Here is a 27,604-nt window from a genome sequence, read left to right as displayed (position 1 = left end):
AATAGGATCAAACATTCTGCCATCTGCACATGTCCTTAATGGGCCAGAAATTTTAGCCAAACTCAGCTTCTAAGCTGAGCAAATGTACTTTTTCAAAGCAATTTCTGTTTTTTTACAGTGACTAATGCCTTATCCTTGGTCCCCTGTTGCTGATGTTCATTTTCAGCCACATTCTCTTATGATCAGTGTCCTGAAAAGACACTCAGCAGAGTGGCTGTGACTGGTTAAAAGTGTCTATAATAGAAGACACAGTGTTTCTCAGAACATGTGAGAGATGAAATGCCTCCCGAGGTTTTTGAAAGGGCATCGTCACAACAAGAGATGGATTTTAAAGGAACATGCATGCACTTTATTTACCTCCTCCTGTGATGGGAGCAAGCTCTGAGCATTCAGCGCCACATGTTCCTGCTCTGTAACAGCAAGCTGCATGTGGGAGAGGCCATCGAGCAGGAAGCGCTGTTTGTTTTCTGTGTGAGTAGCATGGTTGACTAGGATTCTGTAGAGCAATGTTGTTAAGGGTAAACAAAGACAGAGAAAACAAAGTATGTTTGTGTGCTTGAGACAACAAAGCAAGAGCCACTTACATGAACAGATTTGTTCTTATGTAGCAAGTGTGAGTGATTTAAAGAATTTGTGGCATTTACTAATTACTTTGTACTTAGAATTTCCTAACATACACTAAGGCTTTGAAAAAGTTTTAAAAGACTAAAGTTTGTCCCTCTATCAAATCTAAAGACTGTGTGAGATTTTAGTTACAGACAGTAAGATTTTACAAAGACTGAAGATCTTGCAGGGTCTCTATTTGCAAGACTACAACTATATTCCTTTTGAGATTATTTCCTGTCCTGCTCCTGGTGAAAATATTACGCCAAACTACTTTTAAGAAATATGGCATATTTCAGCACAGCAACATAGTAAGTTCAGTGTTAAAAAATTATTTTACTGCAACAGCTGCTTCAGGGTCTTTATGCCGCCCGCTGTCCAGTATCACCTTCTGTTGCATTGATAGTGTAACAACACCTGTAATATTCTCTTGTCTAAAACATCTCCATTATTGTGACGTCCCTCTGACCACTTCATACTAGTCATGGACTGCTTTGCTTCACAAAAGACATTTTTAAAACTAAACAATCTTACTTTGTGTCAAACCATTAACTCTTCATTTGCATCACAGTACAGCGCTGCTCAAATGGAATGCAGTTGACAGCTGTACTATGATGTTTTGTGGTTGTTTTGGGTCCACTTATACGACTACTGACACTGCTTAACATTTCTTGTGAATGAAACTTGCCCACCAACAGAGCAGAGCAGCTCAGGCTGTTGTCATGTACTGTTCGTATGTATAACTATGAAAAGTAATGCGCCACATTTTGTATATAACCCATGTAATCATGAGACAGTAATTTGTGTATAACCCACTTAATCTGGAAGTGAATCACATGACCAATAGATTGATGGTAATAAAGATGGAAGTGTAAAGACCATATAAAGTCCGTGTAAGGATTCAGGTTGGTGGTGGTTTGGTCAAGGAAACACAGGGCTTTCCCAATGGAGACCAGTGTTTAGAACCGTGAGAATTTTGAGTGATTTTAAGGTACATTGTCACCATGTTTCTTTATCTAAACCTAACATACGCAACTTTACATTAAGTACGTAATATCATTTGTGGGCCACCAATTTGTAAGATATCATACAAACCATTATACGAGGATACGTTGAACAATTAGGTGTTGATTTTGCTAATGCAAATCTCATGTACATGCACTTCCTCATGAACAGGTGGCATTCATCAGGCTAAAACAAGTGATTTTGATAAGTTTGTCCAGGTAAGTTTGGTGAATTCAAAAAGTAATAAAAACAATAGGACTGTCCTGATTGTAAACTGAAAGTTTCAAAAGATGTTCAAAAATGCAGTCCAAACTGAAAAGTCCGAGGCACTCCGGGGTAATATTAAAAATCCTTTAATAAGCACAGGGATATCAACGCGTTTCGAATGAAATGTCTTTTGACTGAAAACATCAAGGAAGGTATTGTCTCTTTTCATATTACCTTAGGTGTGGGACATGCAAACACTGCCACAATATGAAAAGAGACAATACCTTCCTTGATGTTTTCAGTCAAAAGACATTTCACTGCCGCAGTTTTGCTAATTGTAACACTACAGTGTTACAATTATTGTATTATTATAATACTATACTAAAGACTATATCAAAGACATTTCATTGCCGCAGTTTTGCTAATTGTAACACTACATATGTTGTCTATCGACTGGAGTGTGAATGTGGCTGCTTCTATGTTGGCCGCACAAAAAGAAAGCTCAAAGAAAGACTGGCTGAACACAAATACGCCATACGAACTCAAAACCTAAACTACCCTATGGCCCAACATTACAAAACTGCTGGTCACACCAGTCCTGACACTTTAAAATGCATGGCCACTGAGGTAGTCCCCAGTAGCCTAAGAGGAGGGGACAGACTGAAACGCCTCCTACAGCATGAGACTTTTTGGATTTACACATTGAAGGCCACTGCTCATCCTGGTCTCAATGAAGAGATAGACTTTTCTCCCTTCTTGTAATATTGCTGGTAATAACTGTTTTCTGTTACAGGTAGTAATATGTTTAACTATATGGACTACTCAAAATGTTTAAAGTGACAGGAATTATTTGTTTATTTGCAGGGTCACATGGATCATTCAGTCACTGTAGTCTTTGTTATGAAATGTTCAGTCTAAATATTTCATATATCATCATTTTGAATTTGCAGTAAGACTGACATTTTGTCTCCCTTAATTTAGTCTCTCTGCCCTTCTGCTTATTGTAGACAGCCTTTTTCGGCACTGAGTATATTTTGTGGGTTTTCTTGACGTACCAATGGCCTTTTACATATGTACTGTGCTGACTATCTTGTGATAGTTGTCTATGTATACTCTGCTTGACAACCATTTTATGATGTTTTAACTTTGGTGTTGTACTATTCCTACCTGAATCTACTTGTGGTCGTATTTTGAACGGCAGGTTCCTTTGATGCTGTTTTTTATATATTTCTGCATCAATGTCTTGCCATCCTTTATTGTTGAAACTTGACAGTCACATGTATAAATTTTGTATTTGTATTTTTCATTACTCTGACGACTGCTGTGATTCACACAGTCATGCAATTGTTGTCATTTATACATTTATTTACTTATTTTCTTTCTGTTTTCAGCATAGGCTGTTTGATTTGTCACATGATCCAGTCACATGATCTGTTTGTAATTTGACTGGCTCACATCCTGATGAAGACTCGTTGAGTCGAAACGCGTTGATATCCCTGTGCTTATTAAAGGATTTTTAATATTACCCCGGAGTGCCTCAGACTTTTCAGTTTGGACTGCATTTTTGAACATCTTTTGAAACTTTCAGTTTACAATCAGGACAGTCCTACTGTTTTTATTACTATTTCATTCCCTGTCTTTGAAGAGCACCTGGGCGTTTTTTTTTTCTCTTGACAATTTTGACCCAGTGCAGCACTCACTTTTTTTCTTTTTTGGTGAATTCAACTTTGAACACTCAAATGAATAAGGCCTCACAGAAGAAAGTAAAAGAGAACGTGTTCTTGCATGAGGCCTATTGTGTGTGACTTTGCTGTAGGTGTAAATAGAAAAATGAAATTATTCTTTAGTTTAACTATTATGTGCTAACTTTCAAGATTTAATTAACAAACTATCTACATGCATCTTTGTAGACTAAAAAAATATCTGCATACAGCATATAGTGGGGTTTAAAGGAAACATTCAAATGTGGAGTAACTCCTGACTGACTAACCTCAGACCACATGCATACTCTGCATGAGCATCTGCTGCGTGTTCTTTATAGCTGAGTTTAGTAAAACCACTGGCACATTCTTTGATTGTATCACAGGCGTCCATTATCATCTGAATGGCCTCGGTGCTGAGTGTCTCTCCAGGTTCACTACCACCAACAGCATATATACATTCAATGGCACCTCTAGAACACAAAACAATACATCCCATTAGACCAGGATTACATGTCGGCCCATTAAAGTTTTAGTGCCTAAAACAGGGTGCAAACACTTATAAATTGTCTTCAAAGTAGTGTGGATCACAGGTTTTACAAAGATGGTTTAATGTAAGTGTAGGAAAGACAGTGGAACTTTTAAAATACTTATGTAAAAGTGATAGAAATATTAATCAAAGGCAACACGGTGATAAAGGTCATCTTAATCAGAAAAAAATTATACTAGCAGGTTTGACAACAAAAGTTTGGGGTTACCTCATCTCTAATGAGGTGATGAAGAATGTGAGTTCTGGGACTCGGTTTACCCGCTGCTCCAGAAGCAGCTTTAGAGTCATACAGCCTTGGTTTATAATGTTCTCAACCTGTGAAAGAAAAAAAGGCATGATGGGAAAATTAGTCACTACAAAAAATAGTAAATGTACCATCGAGGGTTGTTAAAAAATAAGGATTCTATACCTTGGCGTGTGCATCTTTGCCTCTCTGGCCCACTACAGCTCTGACCTTGGTGAGGACGAACTGGTACCAGAACTCCTCATCCCCCCCCAGGGGTGGGGCTTTGTCCAGCAGGATCAAAGCCTGGGCATAGTTCTGCTCTTCACAAGCCAGATTGGCCAGACTGAGCAAACTTCTAGCTGTTGCTTTCTGGTCTCCAAGCTCCTAAACAAGGGACATTGAAAAAGAGAATTATAAACGAGTGGAAAATTAGCAGAACAATTACAGTAAATACTTCTAATGATTTAGTGGTCATAAATTATTGGCCTATAACTAGTGTATCAGTTTTGATTATACATAGTAGGCTAACATTTTCTTTAGCTTAACTACAGAAACAATTTGATGTATAAAGATGTGTACAAGGTTCAGGCTGGTATGCCGAGATGGTAAAACAATATTGTTTTTGAAAATTCAGTGTGAGCAAAATTAATTCTGACACTGTGGTCTACTTCTGTTTCAACTCACCATAGCCACAAAGTGGGCCTCAGCCAGCAGCTGCCTGGCTGGTTGAAACAGCCCCATGCTGAGGCAGACCTCAGCTTTGTCCAGCCAGATGTCTTGAGCATGCACATCCATACTCTGCTGCTCAGACACAGCCTTCTCATCCACCTTAACCTTCTAAAAAATCACCAAAAAAAACAGGACAATTCACTTTTTTGTCTAAATTGACACTGTAAACAAGTAATATATATTTTAAAGCTGTCAACCTGTTAATAGTTTGAGTACATGCAAGACATACAGTACTGTATGCATAAACATCATCCAGGAAAGGGCCACATACATAGGTGCAAAAACACACACATGCATTGCCATGAGAGGGAATGGGTGCAACGCCAAAGAAAACCTTTCTTATGTGCTCTCTTAGGGTTTTAAAGCTTTAAAGTGTGTGTAGTTGATGTGAAAGTCACTCATTAACAGGCTAGAGTACTGTACAAGGAGAAGAACAAGATAAATTATAACTATTATTAACTATCATAAAATATCATCTGCTTATCTCACATATCTGACTTGAGAGTTAAGACTCATTTTAATTTTATGAGACAAGTAATTTGACTGTAGTAAACCTCATTTATTAGTCCACCATCACTCAGTATAATATCATAAAAGTACTAATTGCAGCATATAGTAAACATCCTCCATTAATATAATTCACTTATGAGCACTTGCCAATCATCCATCACCTCTTAAACTTGTAAATCCTTATGAATGTAGAGCACCTGAAGCAAAATTAAAAACATAGACATATTCATTTTGTGAGAAGCATGCCTGACCTGACTGTAAGCTTTGTGAAGGCCTCTCTTCTCCTGTGAAAAAGCAATCGCTCTGTGGCACCTGGAAACAAGAACATAATATCATCAAAGGTTATAAAGGAAAAGGAACAAACAGTTGAGATAACATACCCCATCTGTTCTTGTTCTTGGATTCTACACAGATTCAGGAGTTTTTCCTGATATGGTGAAAGTGTCTCCAAACCCAGCTGACGACAGGTCCTCACAATTCTAATGAAGGAAAAGAAAGAACAATAAACACACAAAGTTACTAAATAAAATGTAATTATTAAGGGTTAATAGGCTTTCTGAAGTAGCCCGTGCAGCCCAAGTTGATGCTCATCAGTTTCCCACTTTTCTGTGTTTCTCTGAGTTTTGTCAGTTTAAATAAATCAGACGTTTGACAGCTGACTTTATGGAAATCATTATCTTGCAGTGGCACACAGTTTAAATAAAGTAAACTGAAGTGAAATGGTCTGAGAAAAAAAAAAGCAGACCTATTTCAGTGCTGATGATATCCCTATAAAATATAAAGAGTACGGTACTTCTTTTTAGCATTACACTTCTATAATATTTTCAGACTTGCACTGTACAGTAATGGATCTGCACTTGTATAGCGCCTTTCTAGTCCTATGACCACTCCAAGCGCTTTTTACACTGCAAGTCAGATTCACCCATTCACACACACATTCATACACTTGCTACTCTGTTTTTAACACACTCACACACCAATGGAACAGCCATCAGGAGCAATTTGGGGTTCAGTATCTTGCTCTAGGATACTTTGACATGCAGACTGGAGGAGCCGGGGAGTGAACCGCTGACCTTCCAATCATTGGACAACCTGCTCTACCTCTGAGCCACAGCCAGGAAAAAAAAGGATATGAATTGATGTAGTAGAACCACAGATATCGTATTTTTAACTCCATGCATTCTTCTTCATTAGCAAAACCTGAGACCTATAATTTCCCCAGTGCAACTGGACAGCTTGGTTGGATTTCGGGCGTGTTATGTAAGTAGCAGCTTAAGTATCCTGGTATCCCTCTGGTGCCACAAAAGGCTTTACACATTATTCTTGCATATGCTGCTATCTTCCCCAAGACTCATAAACAGACTTAAACATGTCAAATCCATGGAGTTTACCCCTTTAACTGATCAGAGTTCTTACCTTAGTCGGTAGAGGTCAGAGAGGCTCCTCCTGTCCAAAAGATCATGAGCAATGGTCTCAGCTAGATGCATTATGGGAAGGGTCAGGTGGTTGAGTGAGAGTGAGTGAAGCTCTTTTTCCAGCAGGTTGAGATAAAACAGGCTTTGAGTCTACAGCCAAACCAACAAAGGGGGAAAAAGAAATAAATATTAGATTCCTACAAACAATGTAAATATTAAAACTATCCACTGTTTATCGGAATAGGATAGGATTGGAGCTGTTTGCACCATTCCCTAATTAAATAAATCCAACCTCATCACATACTTCCATCCCATTCTGGTGGTAGATCCATAAATGAATTACAACACATATAAAATTCTGAATATTGAGGTTTAACCCTCTTATAACATCTTAATTGAACCTACACAGATTACAAACCAACCAATGACCAACAAATGACAGCTTCTTAGAGCGACACTGATATCAAGTCAAGGCTTCTGGCAACTGAGCCTGTAAACCCACATAAGCAGCAGATACAAACCCTGCTGTGTTGAAAACAAGACTGAAATCAGAGACAATACCACAGAAGGTAGATGTCTGTGACACTGGGAAAAATGTGAAGTAGAGGCAGGTGGTCTTGCCTGCTTTGTAATGCTGTGTGTGTTGATACAGTGGGGGTTACTGTTGGTTCTGAAGATCTGCCTGGCCTGGTCAGGACAGGCATAACGAGCCCAGTCCTTTGGGGTGGAAGGAAGTACCAGATCCAAGACAACAGGTTTAGGTCTCTCTTCTGAAGGGGGAGGCTTGAAAACAAAAAACAAAACACAAAACAGAAGTAAGGGGCAAGACACAAACACGACACAGAATTGATATTATGTTTTTATTACAAGCGTGAACTGAGCCTTACTATTTTTCTTTTCATCATACAGACACACAGATACAGTTAACAACATTATGAATCAAACTTGAGCTATAGGACCTACATCTTTTGCTTTTTTGCCTTTGCCCTTGTCTTTGCCTTTTTTGGATCCTGCAGAGGCAGGATGCTGGGGTGGCTGGCTCTTTGCCATTTCATTGGAAATCGCACAACACACTGCCATGGACACCTGGAGGGACAAACAGCACACAGAGAGGCATACTCCTACTCAGCTTAAACAAAATTTGCATTTGAAGAGAAATGCCTCATCCTCACTGACAAAGTTGAGTGATAGGTGTGTTGGTGGTAAAGATGCAGTACCTGCCATATTTGAAGAACAAAGATGTAGGCTCTGAGTAGGTTGAGCTGGTGCTCAGGTGAAGCTTTGTCTGCCATGACAGCAAGCAGAGTGTGTGCTCGCACCAAACTGTCAAGGCGTTGCACCTCCTTCAGATTCAATAAACTTTGTATTGGTAACAAGCTCTGGACTCCCACCAGGGACTCACATTTCACTGAGCTCAAATCTATTTTTTTGGACTCATCCGCTGGTGGAAAGATAACATAATAACATTTACTATGACAAAGAGTTTAACAGTAAACAAGACAGATAGATACAATCTGTAAATATAATTTAACAGCATCTTTAAAATTTAAGTGTTTGGGTTTTAAGTTAGGAGTTTACAAATAATGGTTTGGAGGTTAGGTGTTCACAAATAAAGCCTATAATACAGAGGCACATATCTCTGAAATGAGTTTCCACTCTTCTTTTGAGCGTTCAGTTTGTCTCTCAGGGAGTAGTTAATAGGGCTCATAGCAGGAGACTAAAAACACTTCTCACAGCAGCCTTTTAAATAGTGCGTTGCTATTCTCAGTGGATACCCACGTGTGATGTTGAGAAATCAGTGTCTTTGTCCAGTCAGTTCCTTTTCCTCTGAACAATATTTGCTTGGTTTAATGTTTACACGGGGTAACGATTGAAAGTACAAACACTGAATTCCATTGCTGATGCAACTATCAAAAACTGTGGCAATGGCTCTTTTCTGGATCTAACAGATCAGAAGGTACTGTATTCCCCTTAGACTAACACAGTGTAAAACTTCAGGGATGCCACTGAACAAAAGTACACAAGCACATGTGTTCATGTGAAACCACACACACAAACTGAATCCATACAGCAAAAAACCCCTGAGATGTCTGTTTCATGCCCACATACTCTCAAGGGTAATTCTCAGAATCTGTCAACTAGTGAGATTCTAGTTAGATAATTTGATAAACTAACTGGTCATTCACACAGTTCTGTCTTAAATGAAATTAAAAAACAGATGAGCCAATAAGTTCTACCTGCTCTTTCTGTCTGTTCAGTTTTCGAGTGCAGAAGGATGTCTATGGCCCACTGAACCTGGTGTTGGGCATCAACTTTGGGGAAGTTGTGACAGTACAGCCACTCTCCAAACTCCAGCAGAAGGCCGACCTTCTGCCACTGAGTCTCTTCACTCTATTTACAAGTGGCAACACAAACACAAAAGGCAATCACATGTTACATTTTTTTTTCTTTTTGATTTTGTTTGATAGTTGATAGGAAACAATACTGTATATGGCCTGGATGAAAGGACATCTTTATATTGGTATAAAAGATTTTTTTCATCCTAAACCTAACTATTAACTATGAAATCATAGGACTGCCATAAAGAAGAATAAGAAAGTAAATATATATAGAGTAATAAATAAATAAATTAATTAATACATTACAAAAAAGAATCTAAAAATATAAAATAAAAAATAAATACATAAAAATGTTAAATATAAACAGAAATAAATAAATATGAAAAACTAAAAATGATTACCAAAATATGAAACATGAAAACATGAAACATAATTGTACGCATTTTGCTTTATTTTCATATTTATTTTTTCATTTATTTCTGTATATGCATATTTTTATAAATGTATATTTATTTATCTATTTTTGTAAATTCTTACTCTATTTTTTTTGTATATATATTTTCCCTAATACTTATACTAAACATAACCATGACCAAACTTAGAAGCTCTCCCGTATTCCAGGCCACAGCAAGGGCACTTGGAAACACAGATGCAATGATGTGAAGGCGCCACATGATGGTGCTAAAGACTTTACTAGAAATATTGCCTTTGCTCAGTGCAAAAGACTACACAGGAATTAAAATGATGCACTTCATGACTTAAATTTTTGAGTGTGACGGACTTCAATATGTTCTATTTGCAGGAATCTGCTGACATGTCAAGTTTGGGTTATGATGTGAAAATGGAGCCAGAGCAGAGGTATTACCGACAGAGAGGTGATGGATTTCTGGTAGCAGGCAAGTTGCTGGGTTACACTGCCAGCACATAGTGCCACCTGGCGCCACATAATTGAACAGCACCGCTCTCCTTCACCCTCTAACTTCTCCATGTCCGTCAGTACATTTTCCCCCAGGCGTGCTTTTACCAGTATTCGGTGTTTCAGCAGAGTTCTGATAAAACACAGAGGACAATACATTTACTGTCTGTCTCTCTTCGTCTCCAGTCCTTCTCATTAATGTCCCCCAGCCTCTCTTCAACAGTGTTACTTTTCTTTACTCACAGTCGGTGTTCAGTGCGAGGCATGTCTCTTATAGCTTGGTCCAGCAGCTGAAGAGCACCTTTCCAGTCTGATTTATCAATGTGGATGTGGAGCAAGAAATTGTAAATGGCTGCTCTCAGGGTCAGGTCATCTTTATCTACTAACAGAGGCACATACGTAGATACACAGAAATGCATAATAGATGACTGTAATCTAATTTAAGCAAATGTGTATTCATAACGTGTTTGCTGTCAAAAATAGCCCATCCAAATGAAAAATGCCAACGATTAGTTGTGTATTTGTGTATCATGGAATGAATAACATTTTTTGCTCCGTCCATTATTCACAAAGTAGAGGTACACAGGAAACCTATAAGCAGTAACCTCTGGGGCTGAAAAATGAAGCCAATCAGGAAGTAGCAAAAACAGTTGCTCTAATAGCCATTTGAGGCTGGTTCCAAAGACCCCCATGTTAAAATGTCTAACTATGAAGCAGAAATAAACATGTTTACAGTCTGTTATACAAAACTGCTTTGGTCTCTATAGCTAATTCCCCCTTTCAGTACAACTTTATATAACTCACACATTTAAATATTATTAAAGCTTAAAGTTATGGATAGCAAAGGGTGTGGCTGCTTTGAATGACAGGTGGTCTGTCTACAACCACAGTAATGTTGGTTAGGTAACACAACTACAGTGTAACCACAGATTCACAGAGTATAGCTGTAGCTGATGCTATTTCAGTGCGTTTTCAGCTTGCAGAAGTTAACTGTTGATGTTTTGGTCACCTAAAAAACGTCTTCAGCAATTGGTTGCACTGAAAGACCTTCTGAAGAGTCGAGTATTATGTTTTTTTCTGGTAAGTGCATTTTGTTTTAATGGTTTTAAGTCTGTTCTTGTCATTAGCAAAAATTAGCTTTCACATTAGTATTATCCCAGTCACCCATATTAAATTCACCGTGCTAACCAAACTAGGAGCTAACATAAGCTCCACCCTGTTGCCCAAATATGGTATCTTCTGGCTCCAAAATTCAAACATAGCTACAGCCAGAATGCCTCACTTGATGATTCTAAATGGGAGTCCCAAAATCAATGGGTGACATCACGATAGATATGTTTATTACTTTATACAGTCTATGGAAACCAATCAGCTCCATAACAGGACGCAAAACCAAACATCAAGCCATATGCAAAATCTCAGAAAGGAATTTCACAGCAGAATCACATCAGGGTCTTTTTATGACTCACCTGTTGCTTCATGTTTACAACTCCCAAGAGGCAATGCTGTCGAGGCCAGCAAGCCCTTCACTTTGCCATGTTTCTGAAATAAAAAGGGAAAGGATTAATACTTAAATCACTACAAGGGTGAGAGGAGAGTGTTGCTAGTAGTGGTGGATGGTTGGTTGTAGTCAAAGCCTACAGTATCAGATGAATTGCTATCTGACCTTGCCCTGTACATCACCCTGCCCTCTTATCTGTAAATCCCCCTCCACACCCAGAGCCTGCAACATTCCTGGTTTCACTTTTACGGGTGAGGTCGTCATTTTTGATGTTCACATTTGAGTTCCAATACAGGAAAAAAACATCATCACTTCGAGCCGGTTAAGACAAGACGCAGTTGTGTGGGACGGCTTGTTCCTGTTTATTGTGGGTTGCAGCACTACTAAACACTGTGAAGTTGGAAAGAACACCACGGATAAACATTCTGATTTCTCAGATACTGTAAGCTGTGTTTAATTATAGATTTTGAGTTATTTTGCATTTGAACAAGTGTTTATCCCGCTGGCTGGATTGCTGTCCACAGGCAGCACTATGGAGATGTTTTCTCACACTTCTCTCCTGTAGCACCCCTGAGAAAATGTTACGTCAATTCTATTAATTAAATATGACTAATCTAGCACTTTGCAGTCTATTTGACCCAGCAACCAAACTAAAGTTGTTGAAAACAGCAAAACATGAGCCATCCAACAGCTGAGTCTTATGTGCATATACCACATGGGCACAAGTGCCCCTACTAAATCACTGGTTCGATTCCCTAATGGCCAAACCATTTGCTGCATGTCACTCCCTTACTGTGTTTCCCCACATTTTCTATATCTCTCCACTATCAAAAAACAGGCATTAAATGCACAAAAAAATATTCTTAAAAAAACAGAGCATGACAGGTCAGTTTGGCTGTCATTCAGTTCTTGTTTTGCTCACTTGCACTTCATGTTGTTGCTAGAACTTTTTTTGGCCAAACTTTTGTCCTGTCAGCAGTTGATATGATTAAAAATTGAACATGTTGGAGACTTATCTGATGCCGGGGCTGGGAAGGGAGTGGGACATTTCCCATAACAGAGGGGCAGACTCTGTGTTTCTGTAGTTTCCCTTGTTGCTGTGCTGCTCCTACTTAGGAGTTAAGTTGCACCACTAATAATGCTTACCTGTTAAACATAACACAATTGCAAAAAGGAAGTTGTGTGCTTTCCTATATTAAAGACAGATGCTGAATAAAAATAGAGGATCTGCACACTGAATTAAAGCTCCCAAAATCTGTATGAGACAATGCTGTACTTCTCTTGCACATTTTGCAGTTTGAAACTATTTTATTTTCTGTAAGTATATTTCTAATTGATCACTTGGCTATGACTACAACATACCAATAATATTGTGCCTATATATGCAGTACATTGTTCATTGTGATGTTGGCCATTTCCCTAATGATGACCTGGGAGGGTCCAAACATCACATACATTTTCACAAATTGTTTAGTTTTGCTTTGTGTATGGAAAATGTACGGAAATATTTGTGGGAGAATCAAAGGTTGCGTTGATCGAACCAATCTACAGTAACTTTAAGTAAATCAGTATTTTAGATGTTGTAATTAAGTAATTCACACACCAGTTTGTGGCATGTGCATATTAATTGGCTAATGTCTAGTCTTGTCTTTGGTCTCACGTGCACGACCTCGTTGTCTAGCTGGCTTAAGCCATCACACTGGTAGACGATATACTATAGCTATATACCATTGCAAAGTATCACAGCAGCTGAGTGTCTCTTTGAATGGTTGGTGTCTCTGTTCATCTTTTCACTTCATGCCCATAAATGCATAATCTATGAACTTGTTCTGTATATTTATTATTGGGAAATAAAGTGTTAAGAGAGAAAGAGTGAGAGAATCAAATGATGCTAAATATATACTATCATTAAAAAATAAAAATCAAAATGATGGGTAATAATAGATTATGACAGAATTTTTACAACCCTGTCCATTAAAATGAGGGACAACGAGAATGTCTATCGCAACATCTGTTGAGTATCACAATAAAAAAAAGAAAAAAATCAACTCTGGCTCTTGCTTACACATGACAACCAATACACAGAATTGGCAGAACTTATATGAATTAAATTCAGATTCATACATTGGCATGTTTCGTGTTCATTTGAGTCAGAGCCATCAGGATTTTCTTCAGGGGCTCTCGGAGCTGCCATCTTTCCTCAGGAGTCTGTGTCAGGGGTAGACAGGTGTTCCAGTAATGTCTTGCAGCTGTGACACACAATGCTGGATTCTTAGCCTTCTCTGCATGGCTGTGGACAAGAGAAGATAGCAAGCACATTTACAGTAAAGTATTAAAAATGTAGAGTTTCAGAGAATTTAGAAAAAAGTTTGTCGCTGCCCGAGGCATTAGTCAATACATACTGACTGTAAACATCACCTGACACTGCATAGAAGCGTCTTTAAAGCCTCTCTGTAAGTTTGCAGATCTCCACTGGACTCATGGACTAAACTTAAACCCCTTAAACAAGCAGCGCTGCTCAGCATCTCATTCACAGCCGTCAGGCCATATCTAGGGATATGAGGAAATGTATTAGCTGTCAATCAATCAAACAACCAATATGTAAAACTGACATGCCCTAGAAAATCTGAAACTTCGCATATTTATTCAAACTTTGTGACTTCTTGCACAAATGGAAAGCAGTGCTCACTCATTTAAGTGCAATACTCTTCAATATGCACAAGATGTCACCTGCTACTCAGAGAACTTTGGAAGCAAATATCTCAACCATACCTAACACCTACATATAGAGCTTTCCACAACAAAGCACACACATTCAGATCAAGAGCATTCTCTCTTGCCTAATTTTTTAAGAATTAGAAAAAAAAGAACATATTTTCTCAGGCTATTGTGAAATTCTCTTTTTGTTTAAATAAAATGTAATCAGCCAACTACACTTACAAAACACAGGGCATGGTGTTGAGGCTCTTTGCTGCTGCTTCTTCCAGCTGCAGAGCGCTCTTGGTGCAGCACAATACCAAGCTGTGGTCCTTGGCATAATGGCAGAAGGCAGCCAGCTGGCACCACACCTGCAACTCCACCACGGCGTCGGTCCAGCTGCATTCAGACGCCATGCTCACCAGCTTTAGGTGAGGAAAGAGAAGAGGGGAGGGGAGGAAAATGGAGGCGGTGAGGGAAAAGGAGAGGCGGAGGAGAAGTAGAGGTGTGGGAAAAGAGGGGAGGATTGAGTGAGAGAAAAGATGAGAGGAGAGAGGGTGCAAAAAGAGGAGAGGCAAGGAAGGAGGGAATGAAAACAAGTGAGGGAAAACGCAGAGGAGGGGGGGATTAAGTAACGCAAGCAGAGAATGGAGGAAATTGGGAGGCATTAGTAAAAAGGAAAAAAACAAAAATGGTGATGAAGGACAGGAAGAAAAAAGAGAAGGACAGAAATTAGTAAAGGATTGGCGAGGGAAAAGACATGAGGCGGGAAGAAGAGGGTTCAGGTAAAAAAAGTAAAGACAAGCATGAGAAAAAGGAAAAGAAGAGGAAAGGTGTAAGCAAAAGTGGGAGGCAATCAGGATGGAGAGGAAGGTGGCAGAGATATCACGGGTGCAATGATGTACATAGAAAATGAAAGATTAGAAGGGAGAAGATTAAGATTAGGGACAAGTGAAAATGAAAAAGCAAAATGACGAAAAGAAGAACAAGGAAAAAAGGAATGAATGATAAAAAACGGGAAAAGTGGATAGAATTCAAAAGAGGAGATGATGAGCAGAATGTAGGAGAGGAAGTAGTGAATGAAAAAGGGACAAAAGGAAGGACGAGAGCCAGGGAAAGATGGATGGATGAGAGATAGAGTGAAAGATGATATCGGTGAGGAAAAAGGCCGAAGGGCCAAAATGTCAGAGAAAGGGATTCTCCACAGATTTGTGCAGCACATCTCATGTCAAGGAACTTTTTAGTTCTGACCAGAGAATGGTGATCAAGGCAGCTACAGTATTTTGAAGATATTGACACATGATGAGATGCAGAAGGGGTCTGAGGGCTCATGGGCTGTCTTGGCATCTGTTGTTACCATCTGGGCAACAGCTACTGTAGGAAAACATGAACAGAAAAGTACATACTGTCGAGAGACTGGGAACGGAGAACTCCATATGCCCTGGGTTCCTATTGCACTGGAGCATCTCCACTCCAACCAGCACGCGCGTCATCGCTGACACTTCCTCATTCTCACACTGCAATCGGGAAGGAAAACAATGTATACTGAGTAACGCAGTATACAGCAGTTCCTTAAATTTAATTATAGAAAAGACATATACATGTATTACTATTTGTTTATAAATTATAAATGGACTTGCAGTACTATCATACCGTATGTGTCCCAAATAGCGCAGAGATAACCTCGTCGATAATGTATGACTTGCTTTTGTGTGGAAAATGAGTTGATAAATGATTTATCGAGATTAGAGAATAAACCCCATTTATGTTAACACTGAATTCCTTAATTTGCACTGTGAGAAACAAACCTCATTTAGCTGTGACTCAAAGCACATCAGGCTGAAGGGACTAATGTAGGGCAGGAAATTCTTGGCTGACAAATGGTCGCAGGATTATGGTGACTAATCAAACAGTCTGTTTAACTGACAAATTGTAATGAGCATTTTCCCCGCATTTCTGTTCCACTGTAAAGCCATACAATCGGGAAATATGACATGTGGAGATGATCACAGACCAATGGACACAATGCTGTAATAGGGATAAGGCTGAAGTAACACCTACCGCATCAAGAAGATTAATAAAAATGTCACACATCATCAGCCTCTAATAGTATAAGAACATTATAGAGGAACTGTGAGAAGACCATAATAGAGCATACATTATGAATGTGACATGATTGTGTTACGAAAATGAGCTATAGAGTTGTCTCAACCTCCTTTCCATTTTACATATTTTGTAGTGCAATAAAAGGTTGTTTTTTTTTATCTTAGACACAGTACACATACTGTACAAGATATCAGCCCCCAGCAAGAAATAATCGAAAAGAACAAGAGAAAGACAAAAATAACTGCATAGGAAAACATACAAATAGTATAAATTTGCAATACTGAAGTTTGCTGGTGTGTTTGCCAATTCTTTTAAATCAATTTTGTTATTTTTTCATCACTGTTTGATGCACAACTATGTTCTAAAACTGCACATGCAGCGATACAGTGCATCTACTTAGCTTTTAACTATTTCTGCTTCTTTACTTTTCACATGACTCTTGCATAAAAATCCTGGTCTGTACAACATCAAACTTCTAAAATCATGTGGTGTATGGAATGTCAAGTGTAAAGCGACATTTTGCACGTAGGATACGGACTTCAAGGCTTCTTTGAAGAAGGAGGCGTTTGCATTAATCTCTGCATTCAGATCCACCTACACATGTCAGATCTTTTTACACTTCAAGACTGTGCTGAATCCATCTTGAAGCCGGCTGACAACAGGCCATTAAGAGGCATGGTGTGCGGCTGAGAGTGCAGACCTGGCATAGCATAACTGAGCAGGAAACGGCAGGGACAGGGATGGCATTAATTGGTAAGCCCAGTTTACATTTCACTCACTAGTATACTACATCACAACCTGGCTTTTTCATGTGTGAATAAGTAACTGACAGAGGGGATCCTGGGCACATAATAGCCCAGCATCTCTATTATTACTACTGGATAAACAAGGTCAAACTAACAATTACAGTTTAACTGACTATTATTGCATACATTGAAAAAATATGTGCGTGTAAACAAATGCCTCTGGCACACCAGGCATCTTCATCTGTGAAAAGTTGACACTCATTAGCAGAGAAAAGGTTGCCAGCCCCCGAAGCTGGTTGCACTTAATGTTTGCCAGTTCAAACTTAGTTGAGTTTACGAAGTGAAGTTTCACTGGATCAAAACACGTTGCATCATATAAACTACTTCTTATGTAGAAATTAGCTGTAACTCTAACTGCCAGATGTAACTGTTGTGTAGCTAAATGAACCAATTGACGAAACTAAGCTTGCTGAAATATCACCCATTGCTGAAATATCACCCATTTGGAGTGGAGAATAAATGAGGTAATATGCGGTATGGTCAACACATCTGACCTGAGACTTGATAAATGCTGTTTAATAATAGTTTCCAGGGGATATGCAAGCTTGAAATAAATTCTGTTTCTCTGTGTTAAGTGAGCATTCATCTCTTGTTGCATGCCAACCATGTCAAAAAAATCAGTATCTGAATATTTTTTAAATCAAAATCACTATTGTTTCTCTTCCTGTAACACCAGGTAAAATGGTTTAAAATGGTGTTCGCCTCATCCTGCACCCACGGGCATTTACAAAAGCTCATCCAATCGAATGAGATTTTGGACAAGCTAGCCACATCGGTCACATAAAACCACACTTCACCACTTGTAGGTTGTTGTACAGTAGCTAACAGAGTGATATTAAGAGAGACAGGAAGACATGTATGTGAGGATATCAGTGGGTAAAACATTTGTTTTCATTTCCAAAACAATATGGCTGAGATCTAATACATTCATCTTTCCCTTATCCTCCTCTTGATCTAACAGCTAGGAAGGTGTGTGAGGAGCCAACAGTCCACCCAGCAGCAGACTCCACTGTAGCTCCTTATCACAGTTAACTCTAAGACTGACCCGTTTTTAGGGGTCCAATCAAATGTAAATGATTTGATTTAAATGCCTCTTGTAACTGTACACTGCTCAAATAGTCTGTTTTGCTGGGAAATACATCACAGTACAGAAGTAAAAACGCTCAAGCATCCATTTTACAGAGACTTTGAATCTTTCCTATGACATTTCTTCTTTTTAAAGATGCTACATGATTAAGTAAATAAACAGTCTGAAACTACCTTGTAGTTACTAAGAACTTTGGAAGGACTTTACATTAAGATTTAGTAATGACTGATAAATAGTTGGAGCAAATCAATCCTGAACAACAATGTCCTTTAAAATGCTAATTAGGACCAAAAAATGGATTAGTACCTAACACAAAGTACCATACACATGTTTGTGATGACGCAAAGAATGATACCTCATCTTTGGTGTCCATCTTTGAGCCAATCTGCTGTTGCAGGAGCCTCTTGATCTGCACCCATGTGGCCACCACCTCTTTCCTTGCTGCGATTGGAACTGTCTCCCCTGGGATGTTGCAGGTGGAAATGCAAAGGGCATAGTCACACAGCTAGAAGGAAGGGTAGAAAATAACAATAAGCTTGCATTCCATCATCTAGAAGTACATGGTACCACTGAAATGATAAAAATCTAATTCTACGCTTGGTGCAGTATTGGCAGCCTGAGAAGCTCAATAAGTAGAACATAACATTAACATAGTCAGGATTATGCATAATCCTAAATTATATTAAAAATGTTAATATGGATCAAAGTGTCTATCAAATGCACTATGATACATATCTGCAAGACTCTGCAGATCCAGGACTTTCTCTAGCCCAAGGCCCTCTGCCAGCCTGTCAGCTGCAGACACGACAGACATACACTAAAGACTCAGAATTCAGTAAGACTTTGTTCAAGTCAGACACTGCATCTGACCCTGCTGTACTGTCGATTATTTATAAAAAATGTAGTGGAACGGATCATTTTTTATCTTTCCTTCAAAAAGGAAACAGACACGATGAAATTTAATTAATAATTCACTGATAAAGTGCCTTTCATCTGGAGTTAGAGCTGATATTCATGGTGGATCCTTTGAATAGAAAAGGAGTAAGGAAACTGGGTTTAATTGGCAACTGTGGCATTGTCAGAGAACAGAGACATCAGACTTTACTGTCATGGAAGCTACATGTGAATGTGTATGTATATGTGCGTGCGTGTCAAAGGATGAAGCAGATAACAAAATACCTGCTTCAACTTTTCACCTGTGCTGCTCTTACATCTGTCATGCTATCATATCTCAGAGGAATCAATGCTTCCTGAGAGGCCTCGTAAATCTTAAATACAGATATATGTCTATGATCCTTTTTTGCCTTGAGTTCTAAGCCTCAGCTTATGCAAATAGGGTTCTGTCTTTGCATTCTTGTATGTTGTTTTGCTGTTGAACCCTATAACCTTTTTGACATCATAATACTGTACCTACAGGCTGAAATACAGTTAATTCCAGAGATGGATCTATGAGAGGCTCACTTGCCAGCCCCATTTTATGGAGGATGACATGAAGTCTGATAGCTCCATAATAACATGGAAAAAAGTTCTATGAGACAGGGCAGTATAAAACTGATGTTTCACAATTCATAAAATGAAGAGAGCCCATTTTGAAGGTTGAAAGCAAGATGTGATGGCTTAAAATGTCCAACAAATGGCCTGTGGACCAGGACCAGCAAAGAGGACAAAGCGTTCTTATCCAGCCAAACTATAACTTTGCAATATCTATGCACTTGTGAAGGCTAAGGCTAAGTGGTGCCAAATTTCAGATGCAAGTTTAATTCTTTGAAAAATCAATAAATACATATTGTGGTCATATTTAAATGGGAACACCACCTAAATTGAGAATTCCAGTGTGTTATTTCCATGGCCTAAGAAAGTTTAATCAATATTGGTGAACATGAGCAGCTCTTTCTCAAAGTCAGAAACCAAAGAAGTAAGTCTCAAACTTGTGATGTTATCGAGTACAGGGTCTGAAACTGCCCCACAGATAATGAATAGAAGACTGATTTTGTGGACCCACAAAATGTTTTTTCTCTTTGTTATACTCAAATGAGCTTTATTTTATTGTAGTGTTCTTGGTTGTGAAACAGAAAATGTACCCATATGCTTAGAATGCTCCCCTTGGTCCTCTCACTCTGATCTAGAACATCTTTCTTAAATTACTGTTGATGGACCAGCTCACTTTTTTGAATGGGGGCCAGATTATACAATGAGATAATACGTAGGATCCAGCTGCTTCTCGCTTCATACGGGTTATTTAAAAGACTATCCAACATAAATGACACAAACTGTCTTATCTTTCAGAGAAAAAGTACTGAACTTTCCACCGCTCCTGAAAGCAACAGCCCTAACATTCAACTAACTGCTTGTTACCGTCTGATAAAGAAAATAGTTCCACCTACATAGTTCCTACTTGGTGCATGTTTACAACCTGTATGACAGTCATGCCATCTTGAAGTGAACGGATAAAATGAAAGGTGGTCTTACTTGATTAAACAATATTGTGTAGTGGGCTGCATACATTATATTGCTCCGCAGGCCACAATTGGCCCCCGGGCCTGAATTAGTCATCACAAATTTGAGTTCTAACACTTTAGCTGTTGGGGTTCAGAGAGAGATATCCATGTTTACTTATATTTTTTGACTGTCTTAAACCCTAGGATTTTCGTATGAATTTTGAAAATGGAAAGTTCTCCTTTAAAGATACTGAATATTGTGCAAAACATTGCTAATCAACAGCTTTAGTACAAAAGAATCTGACTTCTGTCTAAAAACAATATTGGTGGAAACCTATTACTATGGTACTGTCAATCCTTTCAATTTGGGTAATGGTTTGTAAAGCAGTGAATAACAAAGGGCCTATGTGGCTGGCTTTTTTGTGCGACTGCTCTGAGCACTTTTAGTTGAGAATCTCTGAACTTTTCAGAAAGGTACTAGTGCCATCACAAATGCTCCCTTAGCTACTGTCTGTTTCAGGTCGTATATTATGTCTCACAACAAAGACAGAAAAGCCCACTTGTGGGAGCAGATCGGCCAGATGCTGAATGCTGCTGGTGAGTGTCATGCTTTTATCACTGTTCGTGTTGTTAGCTTGTTGTTAGCTGTGTCATTTATTTTGAAAAGCACCGGGAGCTCTTTTCATATGAGGCACTGGAATGAAGCTCTCTTCTTTTCTGGCAAAGAAAAATGCTAAATGGACACACACCTTTCACCTGTTTTTGCAATAGCTTTTTGTTTGGTGTGGTTATGTAAGCATCACTACACACAAGTGGAAATGAATGAAAAAAATGCACATGTAATGACAGTGAGTGGTAGACTGACTGATTGTAGAAAGATTGAGATACTGAATTGAACTTAAAAGACACTTCAGGCAGTTCATCATCTGTTTCGTAAATGGATGAACGGGGAAAGGGGAAAATTGGAGGTGATGTTATTTAAAGGTCATTGGTTTAAACTATATATTGAAAAAAATAATTGTGGAATCTGAAAGTTTCAGACTTTGAAAGAGTTGACAGTATGTAAACTGTTTCATACATATCTGTAAGAAAGATTAAAATTTCAGTTTCTGAACACACAAAGATTCAGCAAACTCCATTCAGAGATTATACGCACACTCCTTTCAGAGTCTCAACACACTCCTTTCAGCTCTTTTCAGATAGTCTAAAGCTTTGAATGCTGGAATTTCAGACATTGTTTTCACAGTGGAAAGATCAGAAACTGAAAGAAACGTTTGAGCAGCTCAAAACACCCCAATCAGTCTGGGAGGGATTTAACTGAGGGTCAATCATGTTTGCTTCAACAAAATATAACCAGTCGACACAATTCCTGCTAAACATGTTTTCCTTAAATTTTATTTCGTGATGTCCAGAAAAGCTGTTTTCTGAGATGTCTTGATTTCATGTTGCATAATATTTAGAGGTTTCTAAACCCTCTGTACCTCATCAGTCCTTCTCCAGGATTGATTATTTCTTATCTTCTACAGAGGTTTTGGACAGAATTAGTGACTGTGCAATTACCACTAGAGCCTCACCAGATAGTTGCCCTGTAAGAAGTTCTCTGTTTTTTTTTAAAATTTTTATGCAAATGTGACGACATAATTAATTGCTTTGCAAATGAATGAATGAAATGGCGTAGGGGGAAATGAATGGTGATGTAGGGAATTTTAATGTAACTGTATGGTAAGAGAGGGTATTTTGATGCAAATGTATAGTGATGTGTGCAGCTTTTATGCAAATGTACTGTGACAGAGAGTTTGTATCCAACATTTATTCATGATTTTATAAAAATATATGGCGTGCAAAAATCTGTTGATATAAGGTTTTATGCACGTTTGCGACACAGACACAGGAATTGGTGTAGGTGATTCACTTTTGCTACTGCCAACAAGGCAGGTTTGTTTAAAAGAGCATTTTATGTGACTGAAGAATCCAATAATGCAAGTGAAACTAAACAAAAGCAGCTGCCCATTGTCCACATACATCCCTCTCCTCAGACACACACACACACACACACACACATAGACATACCTCTGATGCCTTGCGGACATCCTGAAGGGCAACAGGGTCTAAAAAAACCCCATGGACACTGGCAGCCTTCTCCATCCCCTTCTCAGGTCTGTTTTTGCCCTTGTCTTCTGGCGTGGTTGGCCTCACGCTGTCTGGTCCACACAGAGGCTGGATCAACCCCCGGGCCACGGCATCGCACAGCAGCACAAATAGAGCCCGATTCCTGAGAAATGCAAAACAAAGAATGCACCAAACTGACATTATCTGGAAAAATAAGGACTGAAAGTTGGGCTTGAAGGCCAAACATCTTTGCTTTTTCTAGTTTAGTTCTTCCTGAAAGTAAAAACCCTCAGCACAGATTTGGACGGCAAAATGTATGTTTCCTTTGCTACATCATTTCAGGAGGATATCACTAAATCCCAACATACACGTAATTATTTTGATGCCCAAGGACAGTTTGGTCTGTTTTCATGAACACTCACTGTTTCTTTCCATAGCCAGGAATAAGAGCAGAGCATAAGCCATTTTTCTGTAAGTGAGCTACAGTGCCACAGAGAATAAATTAACAAACATTTTTCACAAGTCAACTTTGACCGTGCATAAAATGATTTTCTGAGGACAAGCGTAGTGTATATATTGCTGTTATCAGCTGAAAATGAAATCGTTTTCAAGTTTCACCTGAACTGAAAGACTATGTTTGCACTGTAGTCCACTGAGGGTTGAGTAAATGACTGCTGGGCTGATGAAATGCTTTCAAAACTCATTGAGTAATTTAAAAAATGCACAGTCATCAGTCTAAAAACAGCGTACGTCACGCTTCTTGAAATGTTGACATTTTGTGAATGAATTTTTATCAAACATAGTACTGTATTATATCATGGTTCAGCCCTGCTTACAAATTCACACTAATGTATGATAAAGTTCACATCATCAGCCACTGCACATTTGTCTTTTATGCATGGAGCAGCTTGGCTCTTTATTAGTCGAGGAACAAATTCATATTTCCAGGAACTCTAGGCCCAACATGCAAACTGTTCTGTCTAACAGGTATATACTATACCCTGTAAGAACTGATACTAGTTTATGGTCCCGGCCTACCCAGTGAACTCTGTCTTCTGGATCATCGCCACCAGACTCTGGAAGGTGGGAAGCAGGCGTTGGTACTCCCCAGCTGCCAACAAGTGGCTACTGTAGTTCCACAAGTAAATGGCTGCATTTGCTATCACCCACGGCTCCCTGATCTCTGCTCCAAGCTCCGCTGCCCGCAAAAAGTTGGAGGTGGCGTAGGCAGACAGAGCCTGAATCCAGTCCCTGGGTGAAAGAGGTAGAGAGGTACAGTAGAGAGTTTAAAAGAAGTGAGAAAGTCATGTTTGTGTGTGAAAGAGAAAGTGGGTATATGGCCACATGGTGTTGGCTCAAGTGAGCAATTAAACTAAAGGTGAAAAGGTCAACAAATTTTTTTAAACTTACAATGCGCAGGATTTTTACATGAATAATCCCATTTGCTGACTTTTTTTCAGCATGATGCACAGGGGAGGGTGGAACCCCACCTTGACAATGTCAAACAAGTTTTATCTAATGAGGCGTTCAACACCAATTTGTTTGAGCACCTGGATGCACAGCGATAGCTCTCAGCCCGCATTATGTTACAATGTGCTAGAAGTAAACTCCAGGCCAATTTCAGGGACAACGTAGCAGTGCACTAATGTGATATGTCAGGTCTTTACAACTCAACAAAGATTATAGGCTGTTAAGACTAAGTTTGATCCTGGAGCTTTGGTGTGTGTTTATCTACAACATCTTGGTCTCACTGATGATGTCTGAAGCCTTGTTTAAACTGTGTAATTGGTGTTGCAATGGTTTCAGATCTGTTGTGCAGTTTTGGTTTCAGAGATAAGGAAACACACAATCTTTTATGTGATGGGTCTGTATAGTTAAAGAGATTGTTTCATTTCCACCACTGTCTGTCATCATCTCTGATGAGTTATGCTATCATATTCACATTAAAAGACTGCTCACTATCCAGTCAAAGGATCCACTGACACCAAAGTACAAAAAATGTCTCTGTATACACTCACCTTTTACGACCACACTAACAAAGACTATGATACAGTTAACAATGCACACAGAGATATAAGTTAATGACTATTTATTTTGTCTACGTGAACATTGGGTTTAAAAGTTTTTTGGGACCCACACATTTTTTTATAATTAAATTAAAGGTCAAGTGTCTAGGATTTAATGGTATCTGGTGGCAAGGTTGCAGAACTGAAACTTCTCCCACGTGCAAAGTTTGTAGGAGAACGAAGGTGGCTGATGGGAAAATGCATATGACCCTATCTAAAGCCAGCATTCTGGACTCCTGAAAAAAGGAACACGGCCTGCTCCATATCAAGGTATAAACAGCTCATTCTAAGGAAACTAAAATACAACAACTACTATTTTCAGGTGATTTTAGACTAACAAAAAAATAGTGATGTTATTATATATCATTTCTACTAATAGATGCCCCTAAATCCTACACACTGGCCCTCTAAGTCATGATTGTGTCAATATTAATTGTTATCTAATATTAATGTAGGATAACAAAGGAAAAAAATAATACAAACAAAGATTGTAGTAAATGTGGTCAACTGAAACTGCTTAGACTATGTTTTATCAGAATGTTCTACTGAGGTCTTATATCACTGCTTAAATTGCAGCTGTAGATATTAATAATTACAAATAAAACATAAAATTAAAGTTGTTTGGTATGGTCATGGTACGACCATAATGCACTACAATGTAAAGCAGGGGTGTCAAACTCATTTTCACCAAGGGCCACATCAGCATAATGGCTGCCCTCAAAGGGCCAGATGTAACTTATAAATGTAACTAAATGTAACCAAATGTAATGTAAAATAAATGTAACTACTTCTTAATGTTAAATAACTCTGAATTTATTACTTATTCAAGTTACAAATATTACAGTTGCATAGAAAAAAATATGTTTGCTTGTTTCTCTGTTATAACATAAATCCTTTTAATTTGTCAGCTTATGAAACCCACATAACTCCATCAATCAAGGATCAAACTATCCAAGTGAATAAACTTTATTTGTCCTGGGGCGGCCCCGAGGTCTCCTCCCGGTTGGACATGCCCGAAACACCTCCCAAGGGAGGCGTCCGGAACGCATCCTTACCAGATGCCCGAACCACCTCAACTGGCTCCTCTCGATGTGGAGGAGCAGCGGCTCTACTCCGAGTCCCTCCCGAATGTCTGAGCTCCTCACCCTATCCCTGAGGCTGAGCCCAGCCACCCTGCGGAGGAAACTCATTTCGGCCGCTTGTATTCGCGATCTCATTCTTTCGGTCACTACCCAGAGCTCGTGACCATAGGTGAGGGTTGGAACGAAGATCGACCAGTAAATCGAGAGCTTCGCTTTCTGGCTAAGCTCCCTTTTCACCACAACGGACCGGTTAAGCGCCCGCATCACTGCTGACGCTGCCCCAGTCCGCCTGTCAATCTCCCGCTCCATCCTACCCTCACTCGTGAACAAGACCCCGAGATACTTAAACTCCTCCACCTGAGGAAGGACCTCCCCCCTGACCTGGAGTGGGCAATCCACCCTTTTCCGGCTGAGGACCATGGCCTCAGACTTGGAGGTGCTGATTCTCATCCCAGCCGCTTCACACTCGGCTACGAACCGCCCCAGTGAGAGCTGGAGGTCACTGTTCGATGGAGCTAGGAGGACCACGTCATCCGCAAAAAGCAGGGACGAGATTTTCACATCACCGAACCTGACACCCTCCACCACTCGGCTGCGCCTAGAAATTCTGTCCATAAAAGTTATGAACAGAACCGGTGACAAAGGGCAGCCCTGCCGGAGTCCAACCCTCACTGGGAACAGGTCCGACTTACTGCCAGCCGGATGATGATAACGATTAATCGATGATCAATCAATTGGTTGTTAAGAATGTGATCGAACATGTGAAATTTAATTAATCAAATAAAACTCTGATTCTGGAGGGGTTGGTGGATTAGTGCCCCATGTACAGGGCTGTTGCCACAGCAGCCCGGGTTCGACTCCAGCCCATGGCCCTTTGCTGCATGTCATTCCCTCTCTCTCACTCCCCCTCATGCTTAGCTTTCCTATCAATTAAAGCCAAAAATGCCCCAAAAGATATCTTATAAAAAAAACCAAAAACCTCTGATTCTGAAATATTAACAATGTGTAGTCTCCTATTACATTCTAGCTTCTCATAGAATGGTGTATTTCGAAAGCATTTTTTAACAACTAGCATTGGTAAACAACGGGTGCAAACAATTTTTAAGACTCAATTTCATACACTGGACTAGACAGACATTCACCTCAATGGCCCCGGTTTTTGATGTTTGTACACCATGTTGTTATGTTTTCTCTTATACGGTATGTATTTTTTTCTCCTTTTGTCCTCAGTGATTTAATGTATTCACTATCACGTTTTTCTGCTTTTCCTTTCTTCTAACATTTTTACTACTCTGTAAGATCAACCTGCCAAGGGACTACGGATGAAAATTAGCCTATTGCTATAATCCGGCATATTTACATGCAAATGTTCATTAATGTGCACTGTCCCTTCTAACTTAAATAAATAAATAAATAAATAAATAAACAAGGCGGCCATCTTGGGGGTTTGGAAGCGTAACGCAGCCGCATCACTGGAAAATGAAGCGGGCAGAGCAAAGCATTACTTAGTTA

General features: G+C 39.2%; 1 protein-coding gene across 4 annotated transcripts in view; it reads right to left on the bottom strand.

Annotated features, from left to right (window-relative positions):
- LOC125903566 (cilia- and flagella-associated protein 46) overlaps nucleotides 1–27,604 on the bottom strand; it is an 85,490-nt gene that overhangs the window by 40,349 nt on the left and 17,537 nt on the right. For 3 of the 4 annotated variants that reach the window (XR_007451315.1, XM_049600551.1, XM_049600553.1), the window contains exons 18-39: nucleotides 23,983–24,195; nucleotides 22,906–23,107; nucleotides 18,753–18,902; nucleotides 15,805–15,915; nucleotides 14,642–14,823; nucleotides 14,120–14,251; nucleotides 13,826–13,991; nucleotides 11,670–11,742; nucleotides 10,444–10,582; nucleotides 10,150–10,333; nucleotides 9,183–9,336; nucleotides 8,163–8,386; nucleotides 7,909–8,031; nucleotides 7,567–7,728; nucleotides 6,947–7,095; nucleotides 5,911–6,009; nucleotides 5,782–5,842; nucleotides 4,976–5,128; nucleotides 4,475–4,675; nucleotides 4,274–4,380; nucleotides 3,806–3,988; nucleotides 358–496 (exon numbers count right to left, since the gene is read on the bottom strand). Coding sequence is in view for 3 of the 4 variants with exons in the window: in XM_049600551.1 (XP_049456508.1) it covers nucleotides 358–496; nucleotides 3,806–3,988; nucleotides 4,274–4,380; nucleotides 4,475–4,675; nucleotides 4,976–5,128; nucleotides 5,782–5,842; nucleotides 5,911–6,009; nucleotides 6,947–7,095; nucleotides 7,567–7,728; nucleotides 7,909–8,031; nucleotides 8,163–8,386; nucleotides 9,183–9,336; nucleotides 10,150–10,333; nucleotides 10,444–10,582; nucleotides 11,670–11,742; nucleotides 13,826–13,991; nucleotides 14,120–14,251; nucleotides 14,642–14,823; nucleotides 15,805–15,915; nucleotides 18,753–18,902; nucleotides 22,906–23,107; nucleotides 23,983–24,195 (3,307 nt within the window). In the remaining variant the exon portion in view is untranslated. The remainder of the gene's footprint in view (nucleotides 1–357; nucleotides 497–3,805; nucleotides 3,989–4,273; nucleotides 4,381–4,474; nucleotides 4,676–4,975; nucleotides 5,129–5,781; nucleotides 5,843–5,910; nucleotides 6,010–6,946; nucleotides 7,096–7,566; nucleotides 7,729–7,908; nucleotides 8,032–8,162; nucleotides 8,387–9,182; nucleotides 9,337–10,149; nucleotides 10,334–10,443; nucleotides 10,583–11,669; nucleotides 11,743–13,825; nucleotides 13,992–14,119; nucleotides 14,252–14,641; nucleotides 14,824–15,804; nucleotides 15,916–18,752; nucleotides 18,903–22,905; nucleotides 23,108–23,982; nucleotides 24,196–27,604) is intronic. The other variant, XM_049600552.1, reaches the window with a different exon arrangement.

This window comes from Epinephelus fuscoguttatus, linkage group LG16 (assembly GCF_011397635.1).
Source record: "Epinephelus fuscoguttatus linkage group LG16, E.fuscoguttatus.final_Chr_v1".
Lineage (NCBI taxonomy): Eukaryota > Metazoa > Chordata > Actinopteri > Perciformes > Serranidae > Epinephelus > Epinephelus fuscoguttatus.
Note: the sequence above shows the minus strand (reverse complement) of the source record. Positions and strands in the feature narration are given on the sequence as shown.